This window comes from Pteropus alecto, unplaced genomic scaffold (assembly GCF_000325575.1).
Source record: "Pteropus alecto unplaced genomic scaffold, ASM32557v1 scaffold78, whole genome shotgun sequence".
NCBI classification, from domain to species: domain Eukaryota; kingdom Metazoa; phylum Chordata; class Mammalia; order Chiroptera; family Pteropodidae; genus Pteropus; species Pteropus alecto.
In genome coordinates this window covers 13,958,000-13,968,353 of record NW_006443124.1, presented here as the reverse complement: position 1 = coordinate 13,968,353, position 10,354 = coordinate 13,958,000, and the positions used below count along the sequence as shown (strand labels likewise).

The following is a 10,354-nucleotide window of genomic DNA, read 5'->3' as shown; positions in this document are numbered from 1 at the left end:
CATGACTGTTAGACCTTGTGTTATTGTCCCACAGGTCCATGAGGCTCTGTTCATTTTTTTCCCCCAATATTTTTTCTCTCTGTTATTCAGATTAGAAAATATCTGTTTGTCTATCTTCAAGTTTACTGGCTGTTTCCTCTATCGTCTCCATTGTGCCATTGAGCTCATCCAGTGAGTTTATCATTTCAGTTATCATATTTTTCACTTTTAAATTTCCATTTGGTTCTTTTTGATATCTCCTATTTCTGGGCTGAGACTTTCTATCTTTCCATTCATTTCAAGAGTGTTTGCCCTTACTTATTAGACCATTTTTATAAAAACTGCTATAAAATCTTTGTTTAATATCTCAGCAAAGTCATCTCAGCATTGGCATCTGTTGTCTTTTCCCAAGTGAGCTGAGATTTTCCTGGTTCTTCCTAAATGGAATAATGCTGATATTTTTCTTTCAGCAGGTAATTGGCCCAGTTGGGTTCCCATCAGCCTCCTGCAGGTTGTGGTTCAAATGTCAGTTCCATTTTCAAAGCTTTTGTAGTGCTATTTGGATCTATCCCAAATATGTACCATCTCATGGCCAATCTGGGATTTGGGCAGTGGTCTGTCCCATAGTTTAGTTCTCAGGTCTCTGTATGCTGTTTGGGGTCAGACCATGTATATTCATGGGGTGAGTCCGGGATTGCATAAACAACTCTAAGGGGAGCTTTTCCATCCTTCCTGTCTGTGATCTTTCCTGGACTTTCCAGTTCACTGAGGTTTCCTTTTTCTAGTTCTCCAACCAGAAACGGGCTTTGTTTACTACTCACTGCTGTGCACTTCCTGTAAGAGACTGTGTTGAGCCCAAGCAGCAGAGACAGCAAAGCAGCAGGAGCCCTCATGGCTCCTCCCCTTGGAGAGCAAAGTTCCCCTTCCTTCAGAGTTTTAAGTTCCTGCCAGCCCATGATGTTCCTGCTGCTGATGCCAACACATGGTTTCTTGGAGGTTGCGGGGCAAGAGAATGGAAAACAGGAGAAAGAAAAACAAAAAGACATACAGGAGACTTCAAGCAATAGGCAGCCTCTTTTTTTGTCCTCAAGCCAAAATCAGAGGGCTTTTCCTGGAATTCTCCCCATAGAGGATAACACCCACTTCAAGGTTTCAGGCTGCACTGAATTCAGCCCAGGGGATACTGGAGGGAGGGAAAAAATAGTAAATTTACCACTGATTTGGTGTTACTTTGATATCTGTTCTTTTCAGAGAGCTCAAATGTCTAGTCTATGCATCACATCCAGGTTTTAAGCTGTATGCATTCAGAGGGAGAGACAGGGAGTGGGTTTATCTCACTATGTTACCTGGAACTGGAACCTTCCAGTAATTTTTTAATGGGCATAATGCATGCACACCCATACGGTGCTAAAGCCGTCAGTTAGTGAGCACCTTTTATGTCAGGCACAGGAACAGAGCTTTGTGCTCACACTTATGCTCAGGGTTGAACCCAGCTGTTTGTATTCCTAGTGGTGTGATGCTGGCCAAGAATTCAAACATATATGATGCTCAGTTTCCTTGCCTGTAAAACAGGGACAATCATAGGAGTGCAAAGCGGATGAGACACAATAATGTATATAAAGCCCTTTATCTTGGGACCTGGCACATAGTAAGTGCTCAAGAAACGATGGCTACTCTCAGTGTTATTAATAATACCTCTTATTTTGTTGCATGTAGAGTCCTGGGGTCGTAAGCTACAGAGACGGGCGCCATCTATATTAAGCAAAAAGGAAAGGTAAATTTGGAGCTCCCAGAATCCAGGAGCTGGGAGGCCAGGTCTAGGAACACCAGGGACCGCAAGCTGAGTTAAGGTTCACAGCTGAGTTTCATTTCTGGCCCCACAGAGTGGGACACACTGCCTCTGGGCTCCCACTGCGGCAGGCAGGCACCATCAGTTCCCTCCCATGAACTACACTCAGTGGGGACTTTTCCAGAGAGACATGAAGACTAATAAGCAAGTGTGGGGGTAGATTCTGGAAAGCTCTCCCCACAAAATCTCTTCCTCTTACTATTTATAAGACCACAAGCAATTAACCTAACCTCTCTGTACCTCGGTTTTCTCATACTAATAATAGTATGAACGAACGATGTCATCCAATAATGTCAGAAAAAGATTGTAACTCAGGATCAGGCATTGAGTTAGTGCTCAATTATAAATTATTCTTATTATTATCATCATCATTATCATTCTTATTATTACTACATGTGGCTGCTCATTCGATCCTCACAACAACCTCTAGGTGTTACTGACCTTGCTCTCAAGGTGGAGAAACTTACAGGAGTACAGGGATTTGGTCAAGGACACAAGTGGGACTGCGTTTAAAGCTGGTTTGATTCGTAAGAAACCTTACCTGTCATCAAGGTGGCAGTGGTCAGAGCACCACCAACGGAAGGGCAGGCCCCCCATGATGGGAATGGATGGGAGCCACCATAGGGGCAGCATTCAGAGAAGGAGGTCTTGCAATGGGGGGGTGGGAGCCCCCTCTGACTGAGGTCCTGCCTATTTTGGAAGAAGGTGCTACCTACAGCGTGAGTACCCTTGCATGTGCAAATTGTATCTACCCTCGGCACACATGTATCCTGCTTTGTGCTTTTCTCATGAAAAACATCAGTTATTTGAATGAGGCTGTCAGGTTGAGAATCTATATAAGAACCCGCTTGTGTGCTGGGAGATAGGACAGGGTCCTCGAAGGGTCTGTGGGTTGTGGGGTTTGGCAGGAGAAGCCCTGAGCTCACCAAGCACACTGGTTCCCAACCGGACAGCACAGCTAGGGCAGGGGCGGGGGCCAGGGCTGAGCTGCCAGCAGGACAAGAAGGCTGGGGTAGGAGAAACAGAGAGGCCGAGTGGGACCCAGGGTGAGGTGGGAGGTGATGCCGACGACACCTTGTTTTCTTTCCATTTTTCCTTTCTTTCTTCTTCCTTTCTTTCTTCCTTCCTTTCTTTCTTTCTCTCTTTCTTCGCTCTTTAGGATAAAGCTGTAACGAGACAGACTATGGAACAGCAAGATTGATTATGTTGTTCTGGCCTTTAAGGGAAGAAGGGAGAAAATATCAAATTATTGGACAAGGTCCTTTTAAAGAGCTGCTGCTTTAATTTATTTTCTTATATTCTGTCAATAGCTGTTGTTTTTTCTTAAACAAGTGCTGCACTTTATAAATGGATTTTGTTGGGCAAAACAAATACAGTCACTTCACACTTTTCATTCCTTCTAAAACTTACTTAAAACATGGTGAGTGGCTACAATGGACACACAGGGCCTGACCAATACTTGGAAGGGTGACAGGTAGCTTTATAGAGATACCAGCCCCAGGTGGCATGGGTTGAACACTGCGGCAGACCTGTGGCACACATGGTTACCTCCCAACCACTCAGCCTGGGTCCCAGGCCCGTTTGTGTCTCTCACACCTGGCGTAATAAATCCAGCTCCTCAGCTTGGCCTTCAGGCCACCCCATGTGACCTCCCTGTCCAGCAGACCTCCCCACCCTCACTTCCACACACTCCACACAACCTGAACTCCTCCAGTGTCCCAGCCTCTGGCCCTCTGCTTCTTTGGTCTGCAATCTAGACTTGCCTTTTCAAATGGTGTTCAGCTTCATATCCCTGCACGATCATCACCATCCCTTCACTCATTCATTCAGCCACTCATAGAAAATGTATTTATTCAGCACCTTCCCGTGCCAGGCACTGGGCTTGGCATCACAATGAGTAATATACAGAAAGGCAGGGAGAGGAAGAGGGGGATCCTTGTTCTCCAGAAACCCACAGAACAGACGAGGGGAAAGGACAGGGCTCTGACTTTCCAGCCTCTGCTGTGCCACATGCCAGCAGGGGTCCCAAACCCAGATGTCCCCAGGGGTCAGGCAGGCCCTAGGTGAGTGAAGAGGGAGGCAGGGCTGTGCTAACCCACATGCGAGCGCCTTCCAAATGGGGCTGCGGCTCAAGTTTGCCTTGTGGAAGGCAGCTCAGTGTTGACTAGTTTTAGACACTAGAAATTGGGTATTTATATAAAATCTCCTGGATTTTAAATGCAACTCTGGTTTTCTTTAAATCCACCCTCCCTCAGAGCTGCATAAAACCTGCCTGCCTGGAGCCTGTCTGGCAGCTAAGTCTTGGCATCTCAAACGCTCTTGGAACCCATCACCCGAAGGCCCTGGTGGGGAGAGGTGTGCTAAAATGTCCCCACTCTTCAAGGGGCTTCCCTGCGTGGGTGATACTTGACCAGATAGTCTGAGCTGGAACAGGGCTCACATCCCTGGGCCTCGGGCTCAGCTCGGATGCCTCCCCGGGGTGCCATCACGCCCGGTCCTGCCCCCCACACAGAGGTTTCCTCCAGCCACCCCAGGAGGCCCTGCCAAGGCCGGTTTCTTTTCTCCATCATGGCCGGTCTCCCAGGAAGCCCGCTTCACCCCGGTCGCTCTGCGGACTTAAATAATAAATTGCAGCCGAGAGCGGGAAATTAAGCAATGCTGGTTAGGGAGGTGGGGGCTGGAGGCTGGAGGCTGAGATGGAAAATCTGATGAGGAGTCAGCGAAGTGAAAAGGGGCGGGCAGGCGGGCGGGTGGCGACCCTCCATGGTGGCTGCAGGGGCGGCACAGGGGTGGGTCTTCCCACCGCCCCATCCCCGGAGCTTAGGCCTGGAGCAGAGCTGCATTGCAGCTTCCATCTGTCAAAACCAGGAATCTAGCTCAATCCTGTCGTTTCTTAAAGCAAGATGAAGCCCGCTGCCCGGCCCTCACCTCCTCAGCACACCCCTTCTTAGCCAGCCTTGCTCACACACGCCGGTACCCAGGACCCCTCAGATTCACCCCTCTCATGATTCATCCTGATGAGTAGAAGTGGGGGGCGCCCTGACAGCTTTCTTCTTTTTGCCCCTTGCTTTCCCTCCTTCTCAGCATCCCCCCATTCTCTGAGGACTCCAGGGATGGCCTAAGGCTAACATTTATGCCACGAGCAACAAATCAGAGCAGTTTCAGGTCAACACATAGTAGGAAGACCCCCCCCCCACCGCCCAAACACAGGCTGGGAAGAGTCTGGGAGTGAGGTAGGGGGAGGAGGGGTTTTGCCCTCTCCCATCTGGGAGGGGTGGGGAAAGCCAGCCTGGTCATGTGTGGGGTTTGGGGTTCCCAGGGCAGCAGGATTGTTCCTCACTTCTGAGGTGAGGCCTGGGGAGCAACAGGGCCCACAGAGACCTCCACGCACCCAGCACCCAGCCAGTAAGACATAAGAAACTCCTTTAGAAGGGTCAAGACAGACAGGCTTGGGCAGCCAGGAGGGTCTCCATGAGCCCTATTGGGGTGAGACGGTCACCAGTGTCCCTGGAACAAACCAGGGGACCCCACTGCTGGGAAGGGACATGTGGCAGATGATGGATGGGCCCTGGACCAGAGAGAGGATTGGGAATCTCCACAGAAGCCAGTGTGGAGGTCCAGGAAGCCCCAGGAATGTGAATGCAGCACAGATGCTAGCACAGACACAGGGGTGCTCAGTGCCATTTGAGGCCTTGACCCTTCACAGACCCCTTCCCCATCTCAAGTGCAACCCTGGTAAGAAGATGGGAACTTGAAGCAACTGAGGAGATCTAGAATTGACCAAGAACACCCCGAATTGACTCCATATATACTGAATGTACTGTAATGGGGCTAAGGCAGAAATTGAATTCTGTTTTCGAAAACCCGAGAGCCATTTTGCACACTTGGGTTATGGCGCGGCAGACTGCCCAGTGCTTGGCACAGAGTTCTCAAGAAGAGTTTGGTGTCCCATCAAAGACTCTACTGAGTGTCTGCTCCATGTGGGGCTCTGTTCCAGGACTGGGAGCCTGAAGAGACCAGACAGCTGAGGTCCCAGCCCAGAGCTCTGACACTGGAGGAGGGGACCATCAATACACAAGTGAAAGTAACCCCATGAGCTCATTTCAGATGGTAGTGAGTGCTGCATAGCACGAGACCCAGGGATCACACCTCAAGACTGCTTCAGAGGGGACCTAGAGGGGCCTCTCTGAAGAGGGGACGCTGGGCTACGGAGAAGGAGCTGAAAGTGAAGGTCAGTGAGAAGCCATTCCAAGCCAGGTGCAAGGGGCGGCAGGTGGGACTTGGCTTACAGGAGAATAGTCAGACAGGGGCCCAGAGGGTGGCAGCTGGTGTTCTCAGGGGCATCAGCAGGGGAAGGCACAGGGGTCCCGCTCTTTATTCTCAGTGTGATGGGAAGTCAGGGGCAGGAGGAAGTGAAGTGGGTAAGAGACCTGATCTGATTTACTTCTTTTAAAGAATGGCTCCAGCAACAGGGGATGATCTGCAGAGAAGCACAGGGCAGGCTGCAGCCGCCTGACTGACTCAGTGTGCTCGCCAGCCTCGTGGCCTCACTACCCAGCAGGCTCCAGGGCTTCACAGACTCTGTTGGTCAATGCCACACAGCAGACGGTACGGGGACTTAGTCTGCTGGGAAGCAAAAGTTTCCAGCACGTCCTGGCTTCTTTTCTCTCTCTTCACTTTCCCTTAACTAACATTTCCTCTTGTCCCTTTACCAATTCTGAGTCCTTCTGTCCTTGATTTGCCTCTCTTAGTCTTCTCCCCACTCCCTCCCCACTGCTTCCCCCTCCCCATATCAAACACATGTGCTTTCTCTTCGAGGACCAAGCAAATATTTCTTCCCCACCTGCCGTATGCTAAGCATGTAATATCTATGTAGATACATACAGACACTTGTAATATTTATGACAATTGTCACAGGACTCCCTCAGTTGCAGAAACCCAAGCCACGTTGGCCTGGAGTGGATGGCTTCTGTAACTGAAAAGTTCATGTGTAGAACTTCAGGCATAGCTGGATCCAGGAGTGCAAACCATGTCCCTAGGACTTCATTATGTACTGAATGTTTGTGTCCCCCCTAAATTCATACATCGAAGCCTCAGCCCCCAATGTATTTGGAGATATAGGGTCTTTATGGAGATCATCAAGTTAAATGAGGTCACAAAGGTGGGCTTTGATCTAATAGGATCAGTGTCCTTATGAGAAGACACACAAGAGTGTGATCTCTCTCTCCCTGTGCCCACCACGCAAGGACACGGTGAAAAGGTGGCCATCTACAAGCCAAGACGAGAGGCCTCATAATGAAACCTTCCTTGCCAGCACCTCTATATTGGAGTTCCCAAGCTCCCAGAAACCGTGAGATATAAGTGTCTTGTTTGAGCCACCCGGTCCATGGCATTTTGTGGTGGCAGTCCAAGCTGAGTGAGACAGTTTCCGTTTCTTTCATCTCTCAGCTCTGCTTTCCTCTGAGATAGAGTCATTATCAAACAAGCCCATCCTTCAGCAGCTCCAAGCTACACACTCACCACTCCCCACTCTGGGGAGAGCCGGCTTCTCTTTGCCAACAGTTCCAACAAAGGTACCAGAACATAGTCTTGAGGGCCAGGCCTGGATCACCCACCCACACCTGACCCCAGAGGCCAGGGTCAGCCCTGCCTGAACAACAGAGAGACGAAGGTTTCCCAGTGAGAACTATGCAGGGGGAATATGAGGGCCAGGCAGAAACAGCAGAGCCCACCATGTTTGGGGTGAAGATGTGAAGGCTCAGAGAGCTGAGAGACTTTCCCGGGATCCCCAGAGCTGCCAAGGCTGCTGAGTCCTTGCCACCTCCCTCTGTCCCTGCAGCCTCCTCCAGGCATCTCCTATGACTAGCAGGTCACCCAGCTCCCCACCCCCCCGTACCCCGTCTCCTACCTCCCTCCTCATCATTGGCTACTATCAGTGTCACTCACCAGACAGGGACTCCCGGGGCTCAGGAAGATGGATGGCTCTGCTCACCCTCACTCAGCCCCTTTACTCCCCCAGAACCTATGAGAGACCAGATGGATGGGTCCAGAGGAGGGAGGATGGGGAGGGCCATCCGGGTCCAGCCAGAGTCCACCTGCACAGCTCAGGTGTGGGGGTCGCCCTGCCTTGCCGCCTCTGTGACCCCATGGGAGTCCACGGTCACTGTTCCGAATTAAGCTGCGGGTCGTGGTTATGAATATTCAGGCACTACCCCAAGTATGCCAAAACCACAACCACAACTGTATCTTCCTATTGAGTTCCTCTTTATTTCCAATCTCCGTTTTCTGCCCAACAGTAGAAAATAAGACCTGGTTAGTTTAGCGATTAGGGTTTAAACTCAGTTGATTCAGGGTCCCCTCTCCCCCATCTCCCTGTCGCCAAACTCCAGCAAATGTGGGTGGTGTCAGAACATGAGGGAGGGCAGTGACAAGTGGGTCATAGGTCCATGTTGACCCTTCTGGCACCCCCAAGACATACATGAGGACCTCTGGTTCTTGGCTGTCATCTCCCTTCAATGTTGGCAGCCGACAAGGTATCTGTGTCCCCATCTGGTCCCTGATTGTAAGGGCCAAGACAGTTTTGATGGTGGCCCCCTCTCATCACAACTTGGCCGCTCCCCCAGTGCTCTGAGGCTGGGACACTCACCGTGTCTCAGGCCTGTGCTTTGAGCCACCTCTCACCCCCTGTCTCCAGTCACCACACCTTATCAGGAAACAAAGCTCAGGTGTTCCCTCAATCAGATTCCCAACTGCCCCCAAGGCTAATCCTCCCCAGCCCCACTCCGGAGACTCGCCCCCCAACACACACACACAAGGGAGCCCAGCAGGTCCCAGCTCACCCTTCCACTCCCCATACTCCCCTTTCCCAGCCAGCTGGAATTTCTAACCTCATCTCCCTGTGACAAGGGCAAAAAACTCACTGGCAGATAGTGCTCCAGATTTATTGTTCATGATGGGACCGGGGCCTGTGGAGAAGGCACTACAGGCAGCACCAGCCCACACTGGGGAAGACTTCACAGTGTCACCCGCCCCAGGCTGGCTGGGGTGACACGACAACCCTGGGAGACAAGAACATATCTGATGATACTCTCCACGTGGGCACTTGGGGCGGCTGCCGTGGTGGTGCCTCTCTCTGGGCCAAGTCCCTCAGGGCGTCAGGACGCCTGGTGAGGAGCTCCTGGGAGAGGCCAGAAAGACTGTCCAGCCTGTCACAAAGAGGCCAAGATGACCTGGAAATCAAGAGCATGGGCTCGCAGTTGGTGACCATGGCCAAGGGGCTGAAACCGGAGCTGAAGGAGCCAGGCGTCCGGGCGTGCCTCTCAGGTGCTCTGTGTTTATGCCTTTGTGAAGTCCCAGAAATAACAAAGCTGTGCTCGGGGGACCCAAGAAAAAGGTTATGCACACGGGAGCCAGGAAATAAAAAGGGGCAGCACTTGCCACCGACCCCTGAAGGGTAGGTGGCAGGAACCAGACAGAAAGACCCCCAGAGAAAGTGAAATTTAGGATGCAGTGGTCCAGGCTTCAATCGTGGAAGCAGGAGCCCCTTGCAGGGGGTCCCAACTCAGAGGAAAGATTGCAGACTCCAGACAGTGTTCATTTGTCTGGTCATCTGGCCCCCTGCCAGGCTCCTGGACTCTAAGACCCTCAAGATACTGATTGCATTAGTCAAGTATCTTCTGGTTCCCAGTGGCCAAAGCCCCACTGTGACTATCTTAATCACATTTAAAAATTCACTGACTTACAACCGAAAGTCAGTCGGTGGCTGAGATGGCCACCGAGAGCTTCAGAGAAGTTTCATTTTATGTGTCAACTTGACTGGGTCACAGGGTGCCCAGGTATTTGGTCAAATGTTGTTCTGGGTGTGTCTGTGAGGTTTTTTCTGGATGACATTCTCATTCGAATTGGTAGACCGAGTAAAGCAGATTGCTCTCCTCGGTTTGGGTGGGCCTCACCCAATCTGTCGAAGGCCTGAAAAGAACAAAAAGGCTGACTCTCCCAAGTAAGAGAGAAATCCTCCTGCCTGACTACCTTTGAACTGGGACACTGGCTTTCTCCTGCCTTCAAAGTCAAACTGAACATTGGTTCCTCCCAAGTCTTGAGCCTGCTGGCCTTCGTACTGGAAAGACGCCATTGGCTCTCCTAGGTCTGCAGCTTGTCGACTCCCTCTGCAAATCTGGGGACTTCTCAGCCTCCATAATCATGTAAGCCAATTCTTTCTCTCTCTCTCTCTCTCTCTCTCTCTCTCTCTCTCTCTCCCCCTTGTTGGTTCTCTTTCTCTGGAGAACTCCTTTGAAGGAAGGAGGCTTCAAGCTCAGGTCAAGAAGTAGCTGAAGCTGCCTCACGTGGCCAGGGTCACACTGAGATGAAGCACACCCAGAGAGCAGAGCTGGGGATGCAGGAAAGCCCCACCTCTCTCCCTCAGATAAGCTCTTGGAGAGTCTGGAGCCCAGAGGTACACCGAGCTCTTGCCACCAGCTCCTGAAGTTGCCTCGAAAAGCAACTCCTCACACTAGGATGGCTGGAATC

At 51.1% G+C, this 10,354-nt stretch overlaps 1 protein-coding gene across 1 annotated transcript in view; it reads right to left on the bottom strand.

Annotated features, from left to right (window-relative positions):
• The window catches only part of UNC5A (unc-5 netrin receptor A), a 161,041-nt gene extending 151,082 nt beyond the window's left edge, over positions 1-9,959 (bottom strand). The window contains exon 1 of the mRNA XM_025040608.1: positions 9,857-9,959. Within this exon, the coding sequence (XP_024896376.1) occupies positions 9,857-9,959 (103 nt within the window). The remainder of the gene's footprint in view (positions 1-9,856) is intronic.
• Positions 9,960-10,354: the final 395 nt, after the last annotated feature.